Source organism: Penicillium chrysogenum, assembly GCF_028827035.1.
Source record: "Penicillium chrysogenum strain IBT 35668 chromosome Unknown utg000002l_segment0_segment0, whole genome shotgun sequence".
NCBI classification, from domain to species: Eukaryota; Fungi; Ascomycota; class Eurotiomycetes; order Eurotiales; family Aspergillaceae; genus Penicillium; species Penicillium chrysogenum.
In genome coordinates this window covers 3,732,949-3,759,678 of record NW_026622750.1, presented here as the reverse complement: position 1 = coordinate 3,759,678, position 26,730 = coordinate 3,732,949, and the positions used below count along the sequence as shown (strand labels likewise).

The following is a 26,730-nucleotide window of genomic DNA, read 5'->3' as shown; positions in this document are numbered from 1 at the left end:
GTTCCTAGACTGAATGAAAGGAACAAATATATCGTGTATACTATGGCAAACTATATCATCTATATGTGTCTATCCATGGATATTGTACTACCCAATAAGTAAGCGTAAATTGACAGGTTTCTTCATACCTGAACACCTTCTTCCATAGCTCGGTAACCTTTCCCGCCACAATATATTCCTCCTTACCAATACTTTATCCAGAGCAAATATTCTGCCAATTTGGAGAATTTTTAGAATTATTGTGTTGCAGATTTCATTGGGGGCTATTTGGAGGAAAAAGGAAAAAGAAAAGCAAAAATAAAAAAAGAAAAGTTTTTCTTACCGAAAGTGGTCCCCCTGTTCTTATCAGTCCCAGGTGGCGACCGCTTTCCTCCTCCCGAGATCACCACTCAGCTGAAAATCTTCCAAGCATATCCAATGGCCCCCCTTTTCTGGTGGAAGTCCACTGTGGCTCAGTGGATGACGTCGTGTGGGATCTCTTGTACATCTTCATTGGAAGGTCGTCAACCGTACCATTCTCCTCTCCCTTCAAACATCGTCATATCCCTTCATTCCGCCCCTCGTCTCTCAAATTATACCCTACAAGGAAACATTATCCATTGCTATGTTCTGCAATCTGTTTAGGACTTCTTTATCTACCTTCACCTTTCTGATCGAGTCCGAGCTTCCATCATTCCTTCGAATGACGATTCCTCAGTAGGACCTTTCACTTGATGCAAGGTTTCGCACAATCTCAAGCTATCGAACACCCCGCACGATATTCGGACACTCCCCAATCTCCATACTCCACGCTTGACACCGAAGACCAGACAGAGCACATCCAAGCGTACTGGCAGTGGGCCGTAGCCATATTTTGTTTCTTTCCTTCCCCCGGCTCAAGCGAAGCATTGGTAAAATAAATAATGTTCAACAACCGGTGAGTTTTTACGCTTAAGTTGTCAATAATACAATGGTTTCATTTCTAACATTATATTCTTTCTGCGCAGGAGAAAGTCTCAAAAGCCGGATACTGAGTTCATCAGTCGGTTTCGGCAAGCATTCTCAGACATTGTCCCTCGGCGAGATAGCCAGAGCTCGCGCAATGTGAGGGCAGGCGAGTCTTTGATGACCTCAAGGTATATAACATCATGTGTTCTACCAGACAATAGGTGTAAGATTAGAACTGACCCAATTCTTGCTCATAGTATGGCCGAGAACAACGATGTGAAAATGGAGAATCATGATGTCAAGTTACCCATCACCAACAACGACCGCACTCCCCGAAATATGCACGAACTGGGGCTGACGCACTCATGGATGGAATCCGCTTCATATTCCATGATGCCGCCTGCCAACCAGCATACAAGCTTTTATGCCCCCACTTCGTCTGGAATGGGTGCAATGTTCCATAACCAGGCTGGGGATTTGCATAGTCCGACAGGGATGCACTTGACCCCGTTGTCGGGAATGCCAGCTGTACACAATAACCACAGCGTTAGCTTTGAGCCGTTCCACCCGGGGTTCATGAATCCAATGAATGACATGAACACTCAGCAGCCGTCATATGCGCCAAGCGCATTCATGCACCGCGACTCCGGATATGACGCCATGGATGATACCCTCGATGAATTTCCAAATGATGTACATGTCGAAACAGTACCCAATTTGACTGCCTCGACGGAATTTTCGGCTCAAATGTCTGGTGACATGTCCTATGCCAATGGCGAGAAGTGAGTTAAATCTGAACATTAAATTTCTGTTCAACGCTGACCGCGTTCTGTCGCATCTAGATTCCGCTTCAATGTTTCTCTTCGAGCACCGACCGCCATGGTAAAGAACATGAGTGAGATTCCCGTGACTTATCTCAATAAGGGCCAAGCATACAATCTCTCAGTTGTCGACACGAGCCCACCAATCGGCAACCACGAACCGCTTCGGTATAGAACATTTGTCCGCGTTTCCTTCGAAGAGCGAGAACTACGAATGAAACCGTCAGCATGTTGGCAACTATGGAAGGAAGGCCGCGGTACCACAGAAGCCCATCAACGGGGTGGAAAACTATTAGCTGTGGAATACGTGGATCCATTACAAGGTGGCAGCGACGCACACAGGAACCGACAGATGCAAGTCGAGAGTATGTCAGTCGACGGCTTCTGCGTCACTTGGACTGCCAATCCCACGACTGGCGCGTCGGGTTGCAATATTCCCGTGCGGTTTAATTTCCTTTCCACGGATTTCAGTCACTCAAAAGGTGTAAAGGGAATTGCTGTCAGACTATGCTCCAAAACCGAGCTATTGTCCCCAGGCGAGGAGGCAGGTGTATCGCGCGATACGGAGCTGTCTTACTGCAAAGTAAAGCTTTTCCGGGATCATGGCGCTGAGCGGAAGCTGTCCAATGACGTTGCGCATGTCAATAAGAACATGGATAAACTTAAGCAGCAAATTTCCCAGGCAGAAGTGGGTGGGTTTACGAAACGCAAACGGGGAAACAATGCTTCTGCCGCAAAGAGATCCGACAAGTCTTCGGGTCACAAACGAACTTGGTCGTTGAGCTCCGAAGATGTGCCTCCAGAGAAAGTCTTGTTGGAGGATGATCTCCAAGCCAAGTTGGCTACAATGCAAGGAATGTTTTCATCTACTCACTCAGTGAGCATTTTCGGCTTACGCGGTGACACATTCGACGATCCCGACCTATATCCCATCCAGTTATCGGGTGATGGCGATTCCCCTCAGTATGTGAATATGAGCCGTTCAAACACATGTGAATTGGAGGCAATTATGCCCTCACCTCCCGACACCAATACCCCTTCTTCGAAATCGCCGCCTACTCAATCACTCAGACTAGGAAATCGCCCGACCACCATCCAGAGAATTCCTGCTGGTGACCAGGTCTCAAGGGGTTTCATAGAGGCCGCGGGTGTAGACTTGACCTATCGACCTCCAGCTGAATGCCCTCCTAAGCCTGGTGAGTTTAGGAGCGCAACCCGATCATTAATATCCTTGCTAATTATCTTCGCAGTCGCATGCTTCTATGTCCGGATCGCTGGAAATGCGAAGCGCTCAGAGGACTACTACCGTGCAATCTATTTGACGGAACGCACAGTTCAAGAACTTGTGAGGCAAATTACCGAGAAATGTCAAATCGATCCGATCCGAATCTCAAATATCATGCGTGCCCACGAGAAAGGCATGCGAGTCATAGTCGATGACGATGTTGTCCGCCACCTTCCAGAGGGTCAAGACATAATCCTCGACATCTCCGAAACACCAAATCCGAATGGCCATGCTCCTGGCACATCCGGATCTCCCATGGAGATAATATTAATCTACTAAAACTGCATCGCCTACACCTCAAGGCCATGCCCCGCCTCTCATATTCGAACACAATACAAAAGTAAAATCTTTTCGACTTGCCTCATCTCACCTTGCTAGCCAGTGGTCTCCCCACACTGGTTTGCAGCACACGAAATTTCCATCTTGCACCAGTTGCATTCGTCTTGTCTTTTCATGTTCCGGTATTTCCTTTCTCTACGGGCCGGCATTTACTGCTTTTACATGGGGCGTTGAACAAGGGATTATAAACGAGTCTCCGAGCAACGATACCCTGTTATATTATCTTTTGATTTTCAGGTCTCTTTGTTCAAACTTAGCGTTGCCTACTCATTGCGACGGTATATGAGTCGATGGGCTACGGAACTATTGATATATTATGTCTTATATGGTTATTATCTCGATCTGTTGAAGGACGAGCATACGACGTTGATACCTTGTTCTATTATATTCCCAGCTATATCAGCGTCTTTTTTCTTTTTCCGTCTTTCCTTTTTTATTTTACTTTTCTTGGTTGGGCGCTGATTTTTACTAGCCTTGAGTGCTCGACTTTTCCTGCGACCTCTGTCCGCGTCTATGCCTGTGTGTCTACATACGAATTTGGGTCGTTTGATATAGATAGTTACCTGAGGACGGGACTACAGGTCAGCCACTCTGATGCAAGTGCAGAATACGAGGACTGTGCTACCTCAACTTGCATGTAGAAAGTCGTACTTTATCCTCCCTTGGACATAGGCTATCTCTTAAGACTCGATTGATAATCCCCATCAACGACACTATAAAGCCACCAACAGCCATCCAACCCTTGGCACCTTTAAAGACCCTTAGAACAATCATGCGTCTGGCCATAATTCTTGGCATCTGGAGGTCGCCACGTACGCGGGTACCTTGGAGATTAGTCAGTCGTTACCTTTCAGCGAATCACTCTACTGCAGTTAGGCCAATTACTTTTGAGTTAACAATATCTTGTACAGTGGCGTTGCATGAGTATTTGCACCCCAGTACGATACCTCCACCATTGACCGCCCTTTCGTACCGTCTGCCTATTCCTACTAGTATAAACCCCCTGGGTACAAGGCGATAATTTTAATTTGGAGAACCTACATGTCTGCTTGCCGTAAGATCCTGGTAATGTCGACTATAATTATTGCAGCCGGCTGTTTCGGCGGCTTACACATGGGTACTTCATAGTGACCTCACTATATCGATGCGGAAGCGCGGAGATGTGCGTCAATCATAATTTGGCCGACCCCTCGAACTCTTATTCAGGAAACAGTAGCAATTATATTAGACACATTATTGGGTTCACCCACTAAAAGCTGGAGAGTACCAGCTTGCTACACTTCTGGGCCCGGACACACCGTAACACGTAAACTGAGGAATGTGGGCATATCTGTATTATATTCTTTCAGATTGGCGGTAATATTGCCGATCACCTTCGCTACAATACGCCGGCTTTCTAGGCCTTGAAGTGGGAATCAAAGGTGGGAATTCATTGTAACTCTCAACGGTGGCATATCTGAGCGCGGCGAGAGAAGCTAGATAGGGGGTCTCCTCGTGCTTTTGATAGCATCGAGGGGTTTTACTATCAAATAACAGTTAACGATTGTCTCAAGCGCCGAGCTACCTTGATTCGAAACTGCCTCCAGCAGAATTAATAAAAGGTATAGGAGTTTGAGAACATGATAGGACGATTGGCGCTGCGGAAGAATTTCGTGGTATTACCTTGCTCCTCATAAGCAACGCGAGCAGCGTCACGACCGGGAGTACAATAATAGCCGACGGTGGGCATACGGCATGGGAAAGGCTTCAGTATTGGAAGGCCTATAAAGTCGACTGCCAGGGCAGTTAGCTTTGGCGCGAAAGCGCTACGCCACAAGGGTCAGTTGACTGACCGACCATGCAGTTAGATCATCGATGTCATTGTCAAAAGGCATCCGAGAAATACACCTTTCTGTTTCTGCTCTTGTTAACCGATCTATTCGTGCTGCGGCGTGAATCGAGATAACTGCACATTGAATAATTCTCTATGAATGCTACCATAATTTTCTAGAGACAACTCTGTATTAGCGTGATATATCTGTGGCGTAAACTGCTATACAGATTTAGATGGCTCTGCTAGAATCCCCGTCAGCCCACCAATCACAGTTCAGTGCATTTGTACTCTGATACGTATACAAGTATATCGTGACTGTCTAATCTTCACTAACCTGTCTTAGTCATACAATATCTGGTTCCAATTGTAGAAAATTTAATGTTACTGAACTTGGCAATAAGATAACGTTGTCAGTGTGTACTTGCTGTATCTGGATGCATTAGAAGTATGGGTGGCTGAAACAGGTTCTTTAGACAAGCTATATGTCGCCTAAAGAGGCCTTCGTCAGTGCCGATCACTTCTTCCGAAACCTGTTTGTTTATACAGTAACAGAGATAGCAAAGACGTCAACAGCCAGCTTAGAGCGAGTAAGGTAAGAGGGTGGTGGATCCAGGATTACGTCATACTCGGCGGCGTGGATGGCCATGACGACTTATGACAGATTCTCCCTCCGTAACAGGATGAAAGCACTATGTTTGACGGCCCATGTAGATAACTTCATCAATAGTTGAGGATTGGCTGAATACTGAACCGTTGTGCGTATCTCTCCAGGCAAGAAGAGTAAGCGTTTGCTTGTACAAGCCTTCAAGACAAGAACTCCACCACCTGCCAGATTTCACCATGAAGCCCGCCAAGCCCGCCTCTGCGACGATGAACGAGCAGACTTTCGTGCCCGCTACCATGCGTGCAGTCTACTACGATCAGATCCGGACTGGTGATGAAGTTTTGACCGGGGCAAATTATACCAAGAAATATCGTGAAATTGACGCTGGCCTAGCTATAGGAGCATTTTTGGATACGGAATGTCCAACGCCGCGGCCGTCAGCACATCAATATATCTTCAAGATCCAAGCAGCCACATGGGGACATATGGAAGTGCCGCCAACCAGAGTTGTTAACCCGAAGTATGCGCCAACGCACATTCCGCTACACAGTGTATGTGGAACTGTGATCAGCACACCGACAGAGGATCACACAATACCTGGAGGGCCGAAATTCAAGATCGGAGATGTAGTTCTCGGGATGTTAAGTTATACGCGAGACGGAGGGGGCGGCCGACTACGCGCTTGCGACCGAGGACGAAGTCGCGTTGAAACCAATGAATATTAGTGCCGCAGAGGCAGCTTCAGTGGTTACGCCAGCCCTGGTAGCTTGGCAGGCGCTTTTCCGGTATTGTGGGACTGGTGTTCCTGCGACAAGCAGTGAAATTCCGACCAATTCCGAGCCGATGCGTGTGCTGGTTAACAACGTAGACGACAATAACATCGGGCGAATTGCTATCCAGCTTCTAGGGGCGAAAAATGCGTGTCTTCCTTTCACTAGATCATGGATCTGCGCTGTTTGTGGACGACAGGAGTCGGAAGCGTTGATGGATGAATCAGGTGTGGACGAGGTACTTGTCATTCCGCCATCCTCAAGTCAAACAGTTGATCTCGCTGCAACCTTCCATGCTCGCAATTGGGGTCCGGCGGATATTATACTGGACTTTTCCGTTGATGCCGCCTTTCGACAGGCCCACGCATCATCACTGGTGAAAGATAAGGGCTTGGTGATCACTCCTGGAGTACCGTCGCCTGAACTGGAGAGCACAACCAGCCGGCAGCAGGATATCCTGTGTTCGAAGGATAGAGGGGTGCGCTCGGAATATGTGGCTGCGACACCGGACGGTGCTGCGCTAGCGCAAATTGCAGAGCTTGTCGAAGCGAATGTGGTCACAGTTGATCAGACGACTGTCGTAGATCTAGTGGATGCGATTGACTCTGCAATAACCGGGGTTAAAGAGGCGTCTAGCCGTCTATTACATAACGAAGTAGTCGTTCGCGTCAATTGAGCGACGAACTGTGTGACTAAGAACAATATTTACCGATAACGTTTAGAATACCTACTTCATTTATGTGTCCAGAATAAAATGAATGGAAGTATTCCTTCATTCAAGCTGGAATCTTATCGCAACGTAGTCGGAACTTAGTGTTCATAGCGCTGTTTGTTATCTCTGACCATGTTGGCGGATAATTAGGGGCCTTGTTTACAACTCGACCACCTGCATTGACACGCAAAGATATTTCGTCTAGTCATTGGGTCACGACTTTGCTCTAGCGAGAGCGGGCGCACGTCTCACCTTATATCGACGCATTTCGGGTCTAATTGTGGTGTGGTGCTGAGGCCACTACCATACAATGTTATACTTTGTTATGCTTTGATCTCGCCTCACCAGCTGTCAGGATTACTTGTTTAACACATGGTATCAGGTCTGTCCGGTGCACTAGGGTGGTAACGTAAAGGCACAAACAACTTCGTCCGGCCAAAGCTCTTAGCATTCTTAAGATAAGGCTTCTTCCAGCTTAGGCAAGTCGTCAGTCTCTTCCTCTCTGATATGCTCGGACAAGCTCCCTATCAACTCCTTGATGGTAGGTATGAACAGTGAATCCGAAGGACTCATGCTCTAAAGTGCCTTCAATTACTCCTTAATCTAATGCATATGAGTTTAATAATTACGGAAAACAGATCAGGTTAATGTTACTTTCAGATACTCCTTGCTATCCTTATTGGCCATATCAACCCTATCAGAGAGCAGCTTTTCAAAAACAGGATCAAACCAACAAGCTGCTTTCTAATAGAGTGTCGAGCTGTTCCCAAGTGAACAGATTCTAGAAGTGCATCTAGTCATCCTTATCTGAGGGGTTGATGATCTTGTCATAATACGATTCAATCTCTCGATGATCTTTCTTTTTGATCGCGTCACTAATCCCGGGCGCTATAGGGATAATTGATGTTCCAATTCCACGTTTCTAAGCAATAGGTAATAGGAGCTGTCTGAGATGCGCTGTTCTCGATGAACGAATGAACACATTAATTCAGAATGTTCCTATTACATATCTGTTACCATCCTATTACAATCCTATTGTAATATGACCTATTTATGTGCAATACAGCAGGTAACACATCGCTAGCTCTTGGTGGCCTCCTTGCTACGATCATTCTGACGTACAAAAGATACACCTAAGTGATTAACACTGCGACAAGCTATCTTCGCTTAGACCCCGCAAGCAAACCACTCTTGAATTCTAGACGAACCTTATTTGCATGGTAGGACCAATCAGAGGAGCTGTGATGATAAGCATCATAATGACGGGGCGCGACAATATCTTGCCCCCTTCCGCCCATACTCTAGATACAGCAAATCCGGTATATAACAAGCGAGCGATATGCCAGCTGCCAGCGTGATGCAGTTGTGATGTAGACCAGGAATAAAGGCCAAGCGTAAATTGATTTGCGGGGGCCGTCCCGCTTCTTACTCAGCAATAACCACTTGCGATTGACCACTAACTATGTATCATATCTGAAGAATGAGATCTTTTGAACCTGCTCGATTTTGATGTTCCCGTGGGACAAGCTGTCCAACAAGTATCCATTACACATGTAGTGAATTCAACTGTATGATGCGGGCATTTGCGAGCTCAGAGTCATCGATTCAAAGGGCGACTGTGACTCACCTGACGAGATTATAGTCTACGATTACGCTGCCTACATCCTGAGGCGAGTTCGGTGAATCGAAAAAGACAACTTAGCGATTGAGGCCTTGGAACAAGCATGCAATTAAAATACTCGATCGGCTTATCGGCCCTTCCTGGATGCCAGCCATCACAACTGTGTGAGTACCATCCAATCCGTAACCACGGAGGCACATCCCCGCCAGCCTCACAAATTTGCCGTTGATGCATATATATTCCTACTATAAATGTGATTCCCATTGCTCCTCATCAAGCGTTGCACCCGAGTTCATGTGATCGTTTGCTCTGCTGCCAGTTGAACACGACCGAAGCCGGACCGAGTATAACCAAGTGTGCTGAACTGTGATCTGATATAAACATTTCATGGAAATACAATACAGATGGTAAATCGATGGAGAAAGCACTGTATGTATTCGGGTGGACGATCCAAGGAAAGAGAGAGAGAGAGCAGGCAGGCAGGCTATCTGGTTCTAACTAGTTATCATACATGTGATACCTGAGGCATCAATCAGGCATCCAACATCTGTCGGCGTGGGCCGTATTGTAAAATGTATGGGTCCAATCAATGGTGTTCAACCCTCTGTATTGCTGTATCGACTTTCCTAACAATTTATATGGGCCGCTGATTACTAATCTAAAATTACAAAATGCATAGGATCAATGGATCCTCCGGTATGCCGGTATGCCAATGCATCTACTCCGACAACAACATTACCAGCGCCGGGCGAAATTCCTCGTGGTGAGATTCTTGCAAGTGGTGCTCTAGTTGGCTCCAGTCAGCTATATCGATCAACTTTCAGATTACGTGCTGTAAGTACCAGGTGCCGTCATAGCTATTTCTGAAAGCGAGCCAACGGTACACGTCTTCTGGGTCACATATAGTCATAATCAAAAAGCTAGTAATTGTTCCACCAAGATTGGTGGGTTCGCGCCAAGCCCTGCAGATTGCTTGATGAGGCCGTAGAGCTATCGACGGATGCGGGAATGACGAGAAAAATGCTATTTTCAACTGTCACCCTAGGTCGCGAGTTTCCCGATCTAGCTCGAAACCCTCGTGGCTTTGCCATCAAATTTACACGGAAGAGGGCAACTGTGATATTGTCGGTTTGGACTTTGTACGACTCTCCATGTTCCATCATATCTTCTCCTGCTTATTTTTTCAAGCCGATCTTCTTTTGCCGTGGTCCTATCTAGGGCCCGGATGTGATCCGCTCCCAATACCACAGCCCACAGAACTTTTTACTCGACCATAACCCGCTGTTTGATCTCCTTGCCAACACACCAGAAGGGTAAGAATAAGTTCACAACAGAGCGGCGAATTAACTTTTCTGGAGCGCTTCATGCTTCCATCTCATGGCATATGCCCACGAGCCACGAGAATAATCGTCAGTAAAGGTGATCACGTACCTGGAGCCATCTTTGGCACCAAAACCACACGACCATTTCATTTTTGCAAGTACTAGATTCCAAATCACCCCCAAAATCTGTTGGAAGTTTCGCTTAATTTTAGGCATGTCTTAGATCGAAAAGGTGCTGATAGATAAGATAATAGTTCTTCATATTGAACTGGGGTGACCAAAGAAATGCAGAAAAGACATGAAATCATTTCAGTGGAGGCGAAAGTTGAAGGAGCTGGATATTAATTTCTGTGTTAAAGATGCTATAAACTTGATTCTTTTCTTTTCTTTTCTTTCTTTCTTTCTTTCTTTTTTTTGCAAAAGTTTTGTTTGACTAAATCTATGTTTTCCTTCGGTCTTGAGACATCAGAATGAGAAATTTGCCAGCGTTTTGTGACACATTGATCAATGAGGTAAAGGACTGCTATCACTTTGTAGTCAAACTTTTGATAGCGCTGTGTTATGCCCAATCGAATAAACCTGTATTGAGCCACCATTATTATGTCATGACAGCAGCAAAGGTAGAAACAGAGTTATGCATTGATTTATCTCTCGCACCAATAGAAACAAATCGTTTGTAAAAAATCGTCATTTGATGACTAGGCTTTCGCTTCTCCAAGCGCAGCCTGGACGGCAGAATAACGTTCCGTGGCCGCTGGATGTGGATAGCAGAAGTGCCCCCATCCAGGGTGGGTCGCGAACGTTCGTTCCAGTCGATTAAAGATAATGGCGCTGATCTATGAAAAGGATTGTGCACCACTTCCTAAGCGAACTTAGAGCCTCGCTGAGGCCTGTAGTGGCCTCTGTGCCATCGTTATATTCATGCTGCCCTCATGGCACGCGGCTTTGGAACCATTGTGATGCTTCAGCGAAGTCCAAGACAGCCTCCATTGTCTTGGCCCGTGAAGCAATGTCAATCTTACCTCTTCCTTCTCCTGTTCCCTCTAACAGTGCTGATATGCTGTTGAACGTGTCACCAACCTTACTTCGCAGCCCCATCCTCAGTTCTCTCAATAGTGGGCAATCTAACAACACGTGGTGAACGCCTTCCCGTTCGCCACAGACGCACAGATCGTTATCTCGGAATCTGAAGGTCCTTGCGTATGTTGACAACCAGCAGTATCCGGTTCGCAACTGCGTTAATAAATACGCTCGATTCCTAGGTAGAGAGCCGTAGAGCTGTCTGGTGTACTTGGCCGGTAGTGTGTCGTCGATCTGACGCAGATGGGCGCCGGTGTTCGAGTCGTTCCATTCTTTCTTCCATTGGGTAGATCCCTTGCCTAATGTGTGCTCTCTTGCGTGATAGCAAAGAGCAGAACGGGTGTGTTTTCCCCGGTATGGCTGCCTCTTTGGTCAGCAAATCGGCAGTGTCGTTCCCGGGTATTTCGCAATGTCCGGGTATCCACTGTAGTCGAATCGACGTGCCGTGGGCCTTGGTGTTCCTGGCTGCTTGTAGGATGGCATGGACGATCTGTTGTCCCGACTTGTTTGTGGGATTCTGGACTGCTTGCAGGGCCGACTTGGTGGCACTGAGAGTAGTGGCAGATATCACACGCGTATAGGTTCTCCAGTGTCGGAGAGCAATCTTAATGATGTTGATGGCGTACAAGATCCCAATCAGCTCGGCGGCGTGAACCGACCATCGCTCCATAGGTCCGACCTGAACTTGTATGCTATCGGATGTTTCCAGCGATTCATCGAACACGGCAGCTGCGGCATCCTGGTGACCTTCTCGCCCCGAGGCGCCCGAGTACACCACGTTTTCCGCGGTTGACCGTGCAGCCTCGGCTCTTTCTAGCGTGATCTCTCTGTCCGTTTCAATCTCGATTTCTGAGAAGGCTTCTTCTCGTCACAGTGGTAGCGGGGTTGCAATCATTTCAATTTCCTGTAGTCTCTCCAGGTTCATTGTTTCCAAGGCTTCTGATAGCGGGGCCCGGCGAACGATCCACGATTGTTGCGTCTCCTCCGGGCCCGACGTAGTGCGCTCCATATAGCATGTTTTTGGGGTAGGGTATGCAGTCTAGTGATGGTATTCTGTGCACGGCAGCGCAGACGAAGGTGTGTTCGCAGTACATGTGCTTCTACGCTAAGTGTGGTTGTTGCCACTGTTCGAAAGGCAGACAGGACGCGGATGAGAGCCGCTCGTTGCACGGTACGGAGGTGTCGTAGATGGGTCTTGTCTCGAAGTGGATCATGCCAGACGGTCGAGGTGTAGTCGACAACCGGTGTGACGTACGCCTCGTAGAGCGGTCGCAGTTGCTCTGGGCGGAGCTGTCGCAATCCCCCAAGCGCGATATTGACCTTGGTGGCTCGTTTAACGGCTTGCTGTACGTGTTCCTTCCAACGAAGCTCATGATCGAAGATTAGCCCCAAGAGTTTGGCGGTCGTAGATGGCTTGATAGCATTAGGGGTATGTCTTTGGACTGGCTTTTGGCCGGGTTCTCTTCAGCGCTCCAGCCAACTCGCCAGCGGCAGTAGCCATCGATGAAGGCAGATGCCCCACCATCGACCGCCTGGTCGATCAGATCGCATTTGAAGAATGCAAAGAGGATAGGTGACAGTGGGGAGCCTTGCGCGAGCCCGGCATTGTCTAGTGGTGCTACCTCGGTTTGGTAATCGTCGAACCCAATGCTAGCCTGGCGCCCGCTCATGGAGCTCGCAATCCATTTTCGCGCCACCGAGGGGATACCCTTGGACCGGAGGCGAATACCCAGGCTTGTCTTGTTCACCCCATAGCTCCCTTCAGGTCAAACACCACCAGTGTGACAACCTTCTGCCTGTACCATGCCCAGTCGATTGCATTAGCAAGCATCAGGAGGGCTTGCTCGGTTGTTCGTCCCGGGCGCCCTCCGAACTGAGTATCCGGTAGAAGACCGTACTGCTCCGCGAAGAAGAACAGCCGCCGGGCCATCACCGCTTCCAATAATTTTCCGAGTGTTTTGAGTAGCGAGATCGGGCGGTACGCTCCCGGTAGCGAGTAGTCTGGCTTCCCGGGCTTCCGCATGACTACAATCCGCGCGCTTCTCCATCCCTATGGGTGGTATCCTAGTTCAATCGACGACCTGAAAATCCGAGAGATAATGTTTCCGAGATATTTCCAGAAACGTCTCCAGATCAACGTCGGCAGACCGTCCTCGCCAGGTGCTGTTGTGCCTTTGGCAGCCTTGAGCGATCGATAGATTTCAATCTCGGAGATTGGATGCCATCGGATCTCGGTGGGGAGTGAGGGGGTGCCTCCTCTTGCGCAGGCGCCATCGATGGGAAGAACGAGCCCATGAACGCCTGAGCTTTCTCCGCGTTTCCAACTAGCTCCCTGTCGCCGACCTTGAGGGCTGGAATGCAGCCCCAGGAGTCTCGTGGCTTCATGTTCGTCGCTGCCTTCCATAATTTCCCTTCGCCTGCTTCGTCGAGGAACTGCTTCCAATGGGATGTCCTAGCCTTCTCAATGGTCTCAGTCCATGCCCACCGTGACTGGGGCATGTCCTCAAACATAGCCATGCTGCGGGAGCCGGCTCGTCCGACCTCAGCGCAGCTCTCTTGCCACTTGCGTCGTAGGCGGTTTACATCTTTCTGTTGGGCTTTAAGGTCGGCAGTGAACCACCGCTTGGAGTACGGGGAAGGTCTCAGGTCGGGTGTGTTCTTGTCGACTGCACTCGCGGTCGTGCTTGTAAGTCTCTCTACGACTGTGTCTAGCTCCCCGGGTTGCTCGAAGAGCTCCTGGATCTCCTTTCCAATCTTCTCCCATTCCGCTCGGTCGTACGCCTTTCTCGGCTTAGTGGTGGGGTTGCGCCGCGCTTGGAGATACCATTCTGAATAAGTGCCTCGGTGATCGGAGCCATAGTTGTCGTGGTAGAGGTGGCATTTGAGGAGTAGGTCTGGTCTGTTTGTCACTGTCTGGTCGATCGTGGAATTTCTTCCCGGGTGGCTTAACGACCAGAAGGTCGCGGTTCCCCGAGGGAGACAGCCCTGTAGGCCATGATCATGAAAGAGATTGATCAGTTTGCCGGCGTCTTCGATGAATCGAGGTTGAATCTGGTTGCTCCCCCACGCTGGGTGGTGGCGATTGAAGTCCCCGGCCAAAATAAGGCTGAAGGTTCTGCCGTCGTCTCGTTTGGCGTTTTGAATCGTGTCGTGGATTACCGATAAGGTGGCTTCTGCGGATGCTCCATCAGGCGTGTGCATCGGTACGGGCGGAACGTAGACTGAGAAGATCAGGATCTGGGAGTCGGCCGTCCAGACCTTGATCGCCGTCAGATCCGGGTGGTTGCATCTCACTTGTCGGTGACAGGAGGTTGAGAGTTTGCGATTGACATAGATAAGGCTTCGGAATCGAACCGAATCGCTCTCCACTGTGGGTTGATATAGTCGCCATGCGCTGTGGTTCACGTGTGTTCGGTAGGCAGTGATCGACGGTTCCTGGGTAAGGAGCACGTCTAGTTTCTGGCTTTGATGGTCGTTGACGAGAGCTTCCATGCCCGCCCTCGATTTCATTGTATTTAGTTGTAGAATTCGGAGGTTGTTCTCTAACATTGCATTAGGGGCGCCGGGGCTGGCGTCGGGCAGAGCAAGTCTCCAGTCGGATGTTCACCGCTGCATTCTAGGCAGCGCGCTCTGATGCCCGGAGGACATCTTTCTCGCTCATGTTGGCCGCCACAGTGGCCACATTGGGGTGTCTTTTTACACGACCACGCTAGATGGCCGAATCCTTGGCATCAGAAGCATCCTTTATTTTTGATCTCACACTTTTCCACTCTTCCAATGTACCGTTGATCGATCAATAGGCCATTGTCCAGCATCCACTCTGCTGCCTCTGATGGATCGAACCAGATGCCCATTGAGGCGAACGTTCCCAGTTCTTTGTCTCTTTTCTTCAGCCAGGCTATATCTTCGATTCGAAATCCGCGGTCTGTGAGGCCGTTCTCGTTTGCGATATTTTCAATGGCTTCGGTTTTCCTGTTTTCGAGGTCCAACCCAAAGGTCGGGATATGGTGAACAGCTACCCCGAAACGTGGCTTCACCAGTCTAGTGTCGTTGCCCAGCTCGGTCAGCCACTCAGTGTTGTTGCGGGCCGTTTCGGCCGACGCCTGGTTTTTGAATCGGATCACATATCCAGTCTTGGTAGTACCAATCCCCGCAACCTGTGCGTCCGGGGTAGATAGCGTCTTCGACAGTGCCGTCCTGATGTGAGTGTTCGCCGCCGGGGTGGGGAGATAGCGGCAGAACGAGTCTCCGTTATTCTCTGCGCCCAGCGCTTCAGTGACAGATCGCTGGGTGCTGATTCGGACGCAGTTCTTGTCTTTGTCAGTTTGTCGCCGGGTCTCCCGGGGTTGCGGATTGTCCGTGCTGGCTGCAACGGCCGCCCATGATCGTGTCGGGGTTGGAGCGTTCCTCTCGTTTACCTGCGACCGTAGCGCTAGAATATCTTCCTGTAGCTTCTCATTCTGAGTTTGGAGCTCGTTTTGGTTATCTTGCACTTTCTCTCGGTTCGGTCTGGGTGGCGTGAAAGAGCGTGGTTTTGCTCTTCAACGGTACATTGCAGGTGTACGATTATCTGCCAAATCTCCCTGGTTGTCACTCGTCCAGTGTTGGTTCCGGTATTGGTCGGCTCCACGGGTTCCGGGGTCGCGTGGGTCTGCTCGCTTTCCACTCGTGCATGTCTCCTGGTCCGGACCGTGGTCGTTGATGCAAGGTTTTCCGTTACGACAATCCCTGTGCCTCTTCGCGTGGTTGTGTGGCAAGGGGCTCGGGAGCCCCCGTGGGTGGGTCCGCCATTCGTCTGGCGTTAGCTCCCGCTCGGCACACAACACAATAATATTATATCGCAATAGTATCAACGACAATGTTCCACGCGATACAGTCCCAATCAATCGTATGTGAGCAATACAGTCGACGAGTACAGTAGTTTTCGAAATCAGTTATCTCCTGGTACAGTAGAATTCGAAAACAGTTTTCCCTTCGGCAGACAGTTTGTTTCTCTAGTTAGGTAAATTAGCTTTAAATGATGTCATCAGACAATACGCCGTCACTGCCAATGTTACTACCCCCTCCCTCACTCCAATTCACCTTTTTACCACTTCGTTCTTCTTCTACGCGTTTATCCAATCTCGAATCGAAACAATGGCCGATGTATCCGGACCAAGTGCTAAGGAATACGCAGCAACGTAAGCACTGTGTTACAGTAATTTTGAAATGGTCGTGGTTAATAACCCTCTCACTTAGCCTTCTTCCATTGTATCATGGTCCTACCGTCAAAATTCAAATTAACTCTAGCGACCACGAATTCGAAGTTTCAAAGCAGCTCCTTTGCAAAGAGTCCACCTATTTCAGAGCAATGTTCGGAGGTAACTTTGCAGAGGGAGAGCAGCAACTAGCAAAACTCAATGAAATGGAAGGGGTGATCTCAGTACGGGGGTTTGAAGCACTCATACAGTGGTTATACATACGCAGGATCCATTTCGATTCAAAAGAACCAGGGGATCAGGTGTCGGCTGCGATAGAGCTTGTCAGACTTGCCGACATGTGCAATATGACTGGGATGGAATTTGAAACGGCGCAGTATATTAAGAATATACTTGTTGCAATCCTGATCCCCGAAGCAAAGGCTCTTTAGTACGCTATGTTGATACCAATACCTACTGTCTCACACGTCAACATATCATTTCAGCAACATTCTTGCCTCATGGCCATTTAGTGCGTGGCATTCTAGCAGCAGCCTCGGTTGAGGGATACCTACGCGACGGCAGTTACAAATTCGTGCCGGAAACTCATGGACATCCCACCTTCGGAGCTGACCTACTTCAAGAAGTCAGATCAACGCTTCATGGAATAAAGTCCACCCAGTGGGAAACCACCTTTGAAGACCCTATCAGCGGGAGGTACATGAGACTCAATGAGGGTTTGGGGTTTTTTTAATTGATATCCCGCGTAACAGTGAATCCCCGACATTTCCTTGCTGTGGCGTTGGACGTCAGTTAAGCGCAACGACGAAGTGATTATACTGGCCAAATGATGACGAGAATATAAAAGGAGCGAGATTCCCAACCCAAGAAAAATCAGGACTTCGTTCCTCACACTCCGATGTGTCATGGTGTGCCTCTCTTGCCTGCGGGCTTGAGAGTCTCCGTGGCCACGGCTGTCGCTGCCACGAGCCCAGCGATGTAAGACTTGCGCTCCCTCACAGCCAATGAGCCCTGTGACTGTAAAAATGTGCTCAGTCATGCAAGGCTTGGCTCGCCAAGGACTTGTCATGGCTCCCCAGCGATGTGCAGGCACCTCTCCGTGGTGCCGGGGACTAGTATTCGAGTATTCCAAGAGTATTCGAAGAAGCAAAGCCCTGCGCAACATCTTCATCTTCTTCGTATTCCGAAGCATCATTGGAGAGATAGAACGAGCCTTGGATAGATGCAAACCAATCACCAGAATCGTACATTCAAGATCCAACCTTCGTTATCGAGCCCCGTATTCTCAACCCTCCTCCCGTGAGATTTTGCGGTCTGCTAGTCTTCCCGCCGCAATAGAATGCATATCTGCCATTCAGGGCGTAGAGCGAACAGAGACGTGAGTGTTTTGGTGCGTGGCGCAAGAGTGTTGAAGAGTGTTGAAGAGTGTTGAAGAGTGTTGAAGAGTGTTGAAGAGTGTTGAAGAGTGTTGAAGAGTGTTGAAGAGTGTTGAAGAGTGTTGAAGAGTGTTGAAGAGTGTTGAAGAGTGTTGAAGAGTGTTGAAGAGTGCTGAAGAGTGTTGAAGAGTGTTGAAGAGTGTTGAAGAGTGTTGAAGAGTGTTGAAGAGTGTTGAAGAGTGTTGAAGAGTGCTGAAGAGTGTTGATGAGTGTTGATGAGTGTTGATGAGTGTTGATGTGAGTGTTGATGTGAGTGTTGATGTGAGTGTTGATGTGAGTGTTGATGTGAGTGTTGATGTGAGTGTTGATGTGAGTGTTGATGTGAGTGTTGATGTGAGTGTTGATGTTGAAATATCCCGGTTACTGAGATGATAATGAGGCTGGGATCACGTGCATACATATATACCTGTTCACCAGCCTACTTGTATCTTAGAACGTATGCAACACAACACACAAAAAACTCCCATCCATAATATGAACACTGAGGCATCACTTATCAATCAACAGGTTATGAGCCCGGCACTGCTCACATCAAATTGGAAAATACTTCCCACTCCTAAGTTTTTCCCCATCAAGTGATAGCTTCATCTATTGACTGAACTGGAATTGGTCATTTAGTGCTTCAACGGAGAGGACATTTTCTAACGATCAAGAGGAAAATGGATCATGCGGACTCGTCTCACGAATTCGGCAAAAATCACCACACCGCTACAGTTTTTCGCTAGACCAATCATAGTCTACAGCTATGTTTCACAACAGGCAGCAGGCTCATCACACCGCCACAGACGATTCACACCGCTACAGACGTATCATATTAGCACAGACACATAAACAACCTGCTCTCTATAGCACGGTGATATGCCACTCTCCTCTAAAAAGGAAACCCTGATTCTCTCGAAAAATGGGGGCCTATCTGCCACCTTAACTCATGACGAGAAAGCGCAGGTCATACAAGAGACATAGATGGACTGACGAAGACCTCAATTTGGTATGCTATCTTCGGTACATCCGTCAGTGGCACTTCTCGCAAATCCAAAAGGCGAACTTTCCATTACTTTCCCGACACGCACTCGGCGGGGTCTATGGGCGTTTACCTCTGGAAGAGCGCACACGCCGAGCGATCGCTACTGCGCCTGTTATCGGCAAGTCCCGGAATACCACAGGGCGCAACCCTCAACTTCAAGCCATATCATGCACTTGTCAGGCAAGCTGGATTCTCTACATCCCCTACCTCGACTGTTTTTTGAGAATAAATTATATATTCGTCGAGCTGACCACGCTGCGGAGGATACGTGGGCATGTTACTGTTCGGCCAGGCAGCCACTGTAAAGACTTTGGTGTCCGAAACAATATCGAATCAGAATGTTTATAGGACCTCTTGGACTATCCCCTAGATCCTGGAGCAAATTTTCCACCGTCAATCAACGCTCATGTGATGGTTGCTTTTGGAAGGATGGCCGGATTGTCTACTACGACTACGAGCGAACTAGCACTCCTGCGGGGATATCACCCAACGGAAATTCGTTTCAGATGGCACTGCTAGAACCCAATCGGGTTTCAATCGGGTTTCAACCGTGTTCTCTTATCAGCAGAATATGGTTGATTGCATTAACTTGGGACACCACTTCCCAAAAGGCAATTGCCGTCACTTCGATCCGGGATTGGTTGAAATATGATCCGTCGTTGCCGAGGCATAGTAGGAGCCAACCGGGTATTCTTGATTGCTTGCTTGTCCAAAGCTCTCAGCAACATGGTTGTCTCTTTGGTAAAATTACTTTGATTCTTGCGCTCTCTGGGATATAAGAGCTGAAATAGGGTAAGGTCGAGTGACTCACAATCGCCGCCTGAAGTGATGACTTGACTTCGCAAGGCACAAAGCCTACCGCATGGCTAATTTTACTCAAGCCAATCGTTCGGCACCTCATCATATGCTTCTACACGTGGGTCTTGGGCGTATTGCTTGGTCATAGTTGAATGAGTGGATCTACTATCCCTATCGGATTAAGGCTGTATGCTAACTTCACCGAGTGATCAGAATGGGACTAGAAATGGCCTGCGAAATAGAATCGGTAGTGATTGATACATTTATCATGTGGGCGAGATGCCAAGAAACCTCCGTACTACGTCCGTGTGACATTGATAGACCTCGCCACGGGCCATGAGGCCCATGATTCGCACTGAGTTACTTCCCTTACTTCCCCCTGCCTATGGGCGGGCCGTTGACCGTAGCCCCGTGGCACTTAATGGGCCCATGGGTCGCTTACTAATAAGCACTTGAGTCACATGAAATTCTATAATTGTATAATGTTTAGCCACGCAAGTATATGTCCTATAGTACTACGTATTCAGGTTATTTGAGTAGAAGGATATACAATGGATGTGTTCAGCTATAGTCAAGCCTAGTAAAAGCAATGGACTATCGAGTCTAAGTGAAATTGAAAGTGTGATCCGAAATACAGAAAAGTAGTGATGCCACTATATTGGGTGTAAATATATATGTGACTACAAAACATGTTAAACCTACAAATCCACTCCAATATAATGTCCACCAGTCGCATCAATAAAAATATTATAGATACGACATATTCATTATACTACATAATAGGATTCACCTTTATTATGATCAATTATGTACTAATACTAGCGGACATTGGGGGTAGCGGCTCGGTTGGTCAGTCATCATGTCAGCGGCGCTTACTCGCCCTGCTTGAAGAGCCTCATGGAAGTGCTCTCTTGACACAACAGCGCTCACGTGGTTGTAGATATCGAGTCTTCGACAGCCTTCTTTGTCAAATATCTCACAGTGTCTTTCCACATTCTTTGTGTTCATATGTTGCGAGATGGATGGGTGGGGGGTAATCTGGCTGATGTTAACCTTGGCTGTTCCTTGGTAAGTCCGACTCCTTTCTGTCAGAATCTGCAGCTCAGGATCTGGTATATAGACTCGTCCATGGTGCTGGTGAGGCAGAATCTACGTAGCAGTAGAGTATCGGTTGTTTATATTTAACTGGTCTTGACCTCACAGAAGAAAGGGTCCACCTAGCTGATTCAGCGTCCTGGTGACCAATGTGACTGCAAAAGCTGGGGGTGGCCCCCAGAACAAATTTAGTTCCATTAATACAATTGCATTATAAATAGGCCTCTTCGCCTTCAAGCGCTATACTTTTCCACCTCATTTTCTTTCCGCCCATCTTGATCTGGCCCAAATATGTCGAAACAAGATAAGCACTGCACGGCGGTTGACTTCAAGAGCTACCAAGAACGGCTTGCGAATAACCGATCACGAGAGGCACCCTTGAGCAAACAACCACACCAGCTTGATGCACCCACCCAATTGGACAGTAGCTCCAACTCAAAGAAGAGAAAAACGTCTCCCCGGAGCGAACATACACGAAAGGTTGTGAGTGGAGGCCCAAAACGCTTTGGTTTAACTCAGGTGTGCGAGGAAGGCACATCTCGTCACCTGGGACACTTATCGTCGGACTCTCAGGTGTAATCTGGCAGGCGAGGGTTTTATTACAGCTCGCCGTTCCCGTCCGTCCTAGGTGGTAGCCATTCGGGAGTACACCAAAGGGGACGTGGCTAAAATGCGACGACTGTATGGTATCCTTGACCACGATAATGTATTGACGGCCCGAGAGTTCTTCGTCAACGAAGGACGCATGTACGCTCTCGTCAACGACCTCCAGCACACTTTGGAGCAACTTGTGGGGTGTCGGTCTCTTTATCCCACGGAGGCAGAATTAGCTTCCATGGTTTGGCAGGTATGTGGCTCTTGATGCTTCAGCTATCTTAAGCTCATGGCAGTGCAGATTTTGGATGGTGTGTGTTACCTCAATGAAACTGGATTAGAACACCAGTCTCTGACACGTCGGAATATTCTTCTCGGCCTAGATGGCGTTATCAAGGTCGGTAAGTGGCAATTGCCTCCTTCGTAATGGTTATTCTAACCCCCCTAATAGCCAGCTTGGAGATGTGCGTGGAACGTCCGCCGGAACAGGCACAGAATGTATACATCAGAACTCTCGCTTCCATTACCATGGAAATCATGCAGAAGTATGTGAAAGATGATGGAATGGTGGGAGTAGATGACGTGGATCGTTGGCCTGTCGACTCGGATGCCGTTGGATTTCTTTCCGCCCTCTCGACAACGAAGTCTATTGAATCTCTGAAAGAGGTACCAAAGCCACCATGTCACGAGTACATAAATATCAAACTAACATTTATCAGCAACCGCTTGTCCGCAAAGAAAGTCGATTGGTGGGAGAGTTGATGCTTCTTGCTCGGTCTGTTTTAGTCTCTGCAAGGATGTTCTATTCCTACGAGAGATAGTAGGACATGATCTCCTTCGAGGGATGGTAAGTATTGGCTTGCCCATAGTTTCAAGGGATCCATCATGTACCCGTAGCCTTCAATCGTGTCGGGAAGGTTGCCAGTAAATGCATCAAGCGAGTATCCAGACAAATTTGATCTATCATAGGCCTCAATAGACATACAAACCTGACAGCTCGTGTGTACCGGCAAAGAGTTGTTGGTAAAGCTCCAACCTTGAGCGCTGAAGGAAATAAGACCTAGCAGTTTGTCGGCCTGTAACCGAGATCAAGCTAATCCGTATCGGGTCACCAAGAAGCTACCTCTCATTATGTATTTTATTTTCGGATCGTATGTTGCACACGTTCGTGGGAATGGTTAGGGTTGTTAATCATTATTAGAGGAAAGCGCTGGTTACGATACTCCAGTGTAGTTACGGAGGAATGAGGTAGAGGATGATATCACCTCAAGGCAAGTCTCGACCCTTTGGGGCACGGTCTAAGAGCCAGAGCAGAAAGACCAAGGCATCGTGAAGATAATATATTTGACTCAACTGCTGGAACTAATCAAGGCCTTAGAATCTCTGGAGAGGAGAGAGATCAGGTGGGAAGAAGCAATTTCTAGACAGGGACTTGAGGTTGGGAACCACCCATCTTTCTAGCTTGCATGAGTTTGCTTCGTCCTCCACGAGCGCCTCTGGGAAGATCTTTAGCTGTTCCCGGGAAAAGACGTTACCACCCCCAAGCATGAGGCCTATTGCCATAGACTCGAACGATCGGTAAAAACTGGTTAGAGCGGGGTAGCGGTTGAGAACATAAATGGCCAACGTGTCTACCATTTTATTTTGAAAAGCTGTTCTTCTGCCTCTAGTTCAGAGTCAGCAATACAAACATTCCATAGAACTTAAATGAGCATACATTTGATTTGCCAAGTCTTCACTGGCTAGTAAAATCACACCAAGTCCCATGCAAATAGCAACTTTCCACCAACGCTCGCCCCAACGGCATTGACCACTCAAATAGTCGCGATCTGTTTTTTTTGAGGCACGAATTGGTTCCCATGAAAAGCCCGTAAGATATAATCTCTGGCGATCGTAGGAATTGCCCGACGTCGTCGGTTAAGCGGAAGACTGTTTTTCTCACTTTCCTTCAAATCATTGACATCATTTTCGAAATGAATATGGATCCAAATCTGGGCAAGGCGGCGATTCACATCGTCTGACTTCGAAACTGAACAAGCGAGCGAGTTCAGGTACCTCAGGTATGACACGCATGCCGTCAGGGACGAATTCAAGTCAACACGAGGTAAGGTATGCAAGTAGGAATATCTAGATAGATACCACTTGAGCTTTGAATTATTCCGAATGCTCTTGTTGTACTTACGGGTTCTACCAGGGCACCTGTACCGGCGTCACGCGGTAGGCCTGATCGAATAGCACGGGTACCAAAGCCTCCCATTTTGCAAACAATTCTCAGGGGGAAGAAGAAAGGTTTTACTCTTTTCGAAGAATAAAATGGAGATGAATTTACGGTTTGAACAAGATAACTTGGCCGAATTTAAAAGGGTAACACTCACGAGAGGTAAAAGGACGCTAATTCCCCGAAAGGAAATCGACCGGGCGCAATTTATCAGCACTAAATGTGTCTGGTAACTAGTGAGCAGCGATTTCGGAAATAAAGTCTCTCATACTAACACTTCGGACGGAGTAACACCTTCCCCGCTTTTCTTATTGGGTAAGTCTCACGCTGAATGAAACTTGCGCTAAGTTCTTACTTTGAATGTTACAGTATATTCAATGAGAAGAATGGCTTGTATTGATGCGACATTCAAAGAATGTAATTTCTAAACGTTTGGCGGTTACTTCCTTGCGTAAATGCTCAACATATCGGTTCCCTTCCCGCTCGCGTACGACCTCTCGGGCTTGATATACCACTTCCTCTCGAAAGAACCTGTTCCCACCTGTTGGGCTGGTTTAGGAGGATGCAGGATTCCATCACCGCCCTCAGCCAGTAAGTTCCAGTGGATATCTTGTAAGGGCCATGGTGGGCCTGGACGACTGAGTTCTTTGAAGAGAGGAAACTCCAGACAAACCAGAAGGCCACCCGAAAACAACAAGTCAGCCATACGCGAAGCCCACTGAGAACGCATTTCCGGATGAAGAGCACAGAGAAACTGGCTTGGGTTAGCTTGTGTGCTGAGGTCTATAGGCCCCGTGGATAACTTACAGTGTAGTCATAAATTACGTCGAACTTCTCCCCTTTCGTGCAGTCCGATTGGAAAAAATCACCCTGAATGAAAGATACCGAGCCTCTTTCAAACTTACTCGCCAAAGCAGACCCGAAATTGTACGGTTGTGGCGTTTGAAGTTCTTTGTGTGCATACTCCTCTGCAGTAGAAACTCTCTTCGATGAGATCTCGAGCCCAACAGCGTCGAATCCATGCAGAGCAAGCATAACAACATCGTAGCCTTTTCCGCATCCCTACGCAGAGTAAGTTTCCTGCATTTGTGAGAAATAGAAAAGAAGACCTCTTACAGGTATGAGAATCTTCTTCCTCTGGCCGTTAGCTGCAATTGGGCTCAAGATGTCCTCTCTTTGCTCCAGAAGGTCAATCAAGGCAGGTGAGGGCTTCCCTCTGTCCCACATGTCACTGTTATCAGACTCCCATAGGTTGTTCCATGCATCATTGTGGTCCTCGATCGAACTGCGAGCTGTCAGACCTCTCTCTGTCTAATATTGAACATGAAAAAATCCCATGCCTTTGTTCGAAGTGTTTGATCAGGCGAGACCGACCCTCCGGGGTCTGAAGCAGTTCTGGCGGGGCCGTCATTTCAAGTGTCTGTTACGCTTGCTGATAGGTGAATAGTTCAATGAAAAAACATCAAGGGAAGTTCTTGAGAATTGGGTGTTTGAGTCGTTTTTTAAGTCCCTTGATGTGGGGCAAACACTGCATTTTTTTTCTCGGTCACCCGGAGTTTCCATTTGATACGGTACGCCATATTGGTTTCCTTTCTAATTGGTGGACGAGCCACTCTTTGCCAATGCATACACTATGGCGGTCTGCTTAGCCATCCAAATATGTATTCTTCCCACGTTTCTTAGTGCATGACGTCAGTGGTAGCGTAGGGAATGGTGGTCCGTCCCGAGAAAGCCTTGGCGCCGATTGAGCCCTTGCGATTTCCTCTTTGGGAAGACTTGTGAAACTGCGCCCTATTGGTTTCCGAAACTGGAATCGCTTTCAAAAGAGTTTTTGAATAGCCCTATCTAATCGATTATTACTATAAAAGATGGATTCGCAATGACAAGAACCAGAAAATCCAATGGAAGAAACAAACAAGACCGCGCCGTTTCTCGGCCAACTTAAGAAGGATTCTGTCGCAGATTGCATTGGAGCTACGCCATTGGTCCGTCTCAACCGCCTCCCTGTTGCGATTGGTATTAAAGCGCAGGTGTATGCGAAACTCGAATACTTTAATGCGGGTGGTTCAGTGGAGGACCGCATCGCCAAACGCATGGTTGAGAAAGCGGAAAGAGATGGGACGATCAAACCCGTAGATACGTTAATTGGAGCTTCAAGTGGCAACACGTGACTCTGAAAGCGGTGGTACGAGCAGTAAGCGAGAGGGCTAATGCCATATGACGGAACAGTGGAATCGCTATTGCCTTGATGGCTGCCATCAGGGGCTACAGATGCATCATCACACTATCGCAAAAGATGTCGCTTGAAAAGGAGCAGATTTTGAAAGCTTTAGGAGCAAAGGTCATTCGTACTCCAGCCGGTGTTCCCATCGACTCTCCGGACTCTATCATCAGCGTGGCACAGCGTCTTCAAAAAAAGATCCCGAACTCTTTCATCCTGGACCAATACACAAACCCTGATAATCCGGCTGCGCACGAGTTTGGGACCGCGGAGGAGTTATGGTACCCGACAGAAGGACAGATCGATGTGTTAATCAGCGGAGCTGGTACCGGAGGCACCATTACGGGCACAACGAGAGGTCTTAAGGAACGCAGCAAGGATATTCTGTGCGTGGCGGTCGATCCAATTGGATCAATTCTTGCTCAGCCGGACGAGCTTAACAATCTCAAAGCGGAATACAAGGTTGAAGGAATCGGGTACGACTTTGTGCCAGAGGTCTTGGACCAAGCTGAGCCCGACCTCTGGATCAAAACATCTGATCGCGACTCTTTCCGGTATGCACGACGCCTTGTGCAAGAGGAAGGGCTTCTCTGTGGAGGGTCCTCGGGTGCGACTATTGCCGCACTGGTCCAGGTGGTCGAAGCTCGTCCTGAGCTCAATGCGGAAGACAAGCTCGTTGTCGTTATACTGCCGGATAGTCTTCGTAACTATCTGACAGAGTTTGCCAGTGACGACTGGATGGCAGAGCATGGTTACAATGCTCTTTGAGTGCGGCTGCACTTTGAAAGCAACTTTCCCGCGTCGCTTCAACCAATGGCCGATGTCGCATACAAACCGTTGGGCGGCATCTAC

General features: G+C 48.2%; 6 protein-coding genes across 6 annotated transcripts; 3 read left to right on the top strand and 3 right to left on the bottom strand.

Moving 5' to 3' along the window:
• Positions 1–11,593: 11,593 nt before the first annotated feature.
• On the bottom strand, positions 11,594–13,317 carry N7489_004809 (uncharacterized protein; the record flags this gene model as incomplete). Its single annotated transcript, XM_056710561.1, has 6 exons — positions 11,594–11,654; positions 11,720–12,121; positions 12,167–12,333; positions 12,387–12,707; positions 12,776–13,049; positions 13,097–13,317. The coding sequence occupies 6 exons, from the start codon at positions 13,315–13,317 to the stop codon at positions 11,594–11,596; spliced, it is 1,446 nt and encodes a 481-aa protein (XP_056568982.1).
• A 110-nt stretch (positions 13,318–13,427) lies between these two features.
• N7489_004808 (endonuclease/exonuclease/phosphatase family protein) lies at positions 13,428–15,802 on the bottom strand (the record flags this gene model as incomplete). Its single annotated transcript, XM_056710560.1, has 2 exons — positions 13,428–14,862; positions 15,078–15,802. Coding segments are annotated over 2 exons (2,160 nt in total), but the record flags the coding sequence as incomplete, so codon positions are not given.
• Positions 15,803–16,430: 628 nt separating this feature from the next.
• On the top strand, positions 16,431–16,923 carry N7489_004807 (BTB/POZ domain-containing protein; the record flags this gene model as incomplete). Its single annotated transcript, XM_056710559.1, has 2 exons — positions 16,431–16,474; positions 16,533–16,923. The coding sequence occupies 2 exons, from the start codon at positions 16,431–16,433 to the stop codon at positions 16,921–16,923; spliced, it is 435 nt and encodes a 144-aa protein (XP_056568980.1).
• A 4,592-nt stretch (positions 16,924–21,515) lies between these two features.
• Positions 21,516–22,260, top strand: N7489_004806 (uncharacterized protein; the record flags this gene model as incomplete). The annotated part of the gene is made up of 4 exons (XM_056710558.1): positions 21,516–21,692; positions 21,741–21,840; positions 21,891–22,105; positions 22,159–22,260. The coding sequence occupies 4 exons, from the start codon at positions 21,516–21,518 to the stop codon at positions 22,258–22,260; spliced, it is 594 nt and encodes a 197-aa protein (XP_056568979.1).
• Positions 22,261–24,096: 1,836 nt separating this feature from the next.
• On the bottom strand, positions 24,097–25,068 carry N7489_004805 (uncharacterized protein; the record flags this gene model as incomplete). The annotated part of the gene is made up of 4 exons (XM_056710557.1): positions 24,097–24,411; positions 24,465–24,719; positions 24,774–24,942; positions 24,998–25,068. 4 exons carry the CDS (start codon positions 25,066–25,068, stop codon positions 24,097–24,099), a joined length of 810 nt encoding a protein of 269 aa, XP_056568978.1.
• A 490-nt stretch (positions 25,069–25,558) lies between these two features.
• N7489_004804 (uncharacterized protein) lies at positions 25,559–26,646 on the top strand (the record flags this gene model as incomplete). The annotated part of the gene is made up of 2 exons (XM_056710556.1): positions 25,559–25,824; positions 25,887–26,646. 2 exons carry the CDS (start codon positions 25,559–25,561, stop codon positions 26,644–26,646), a joined length of 1,026 nt encoding a protein of 341 aa, XP_056568977.1.
• Between the last annotated feature and the right edge of the window lie 84 nt (positions 26,647–26,730).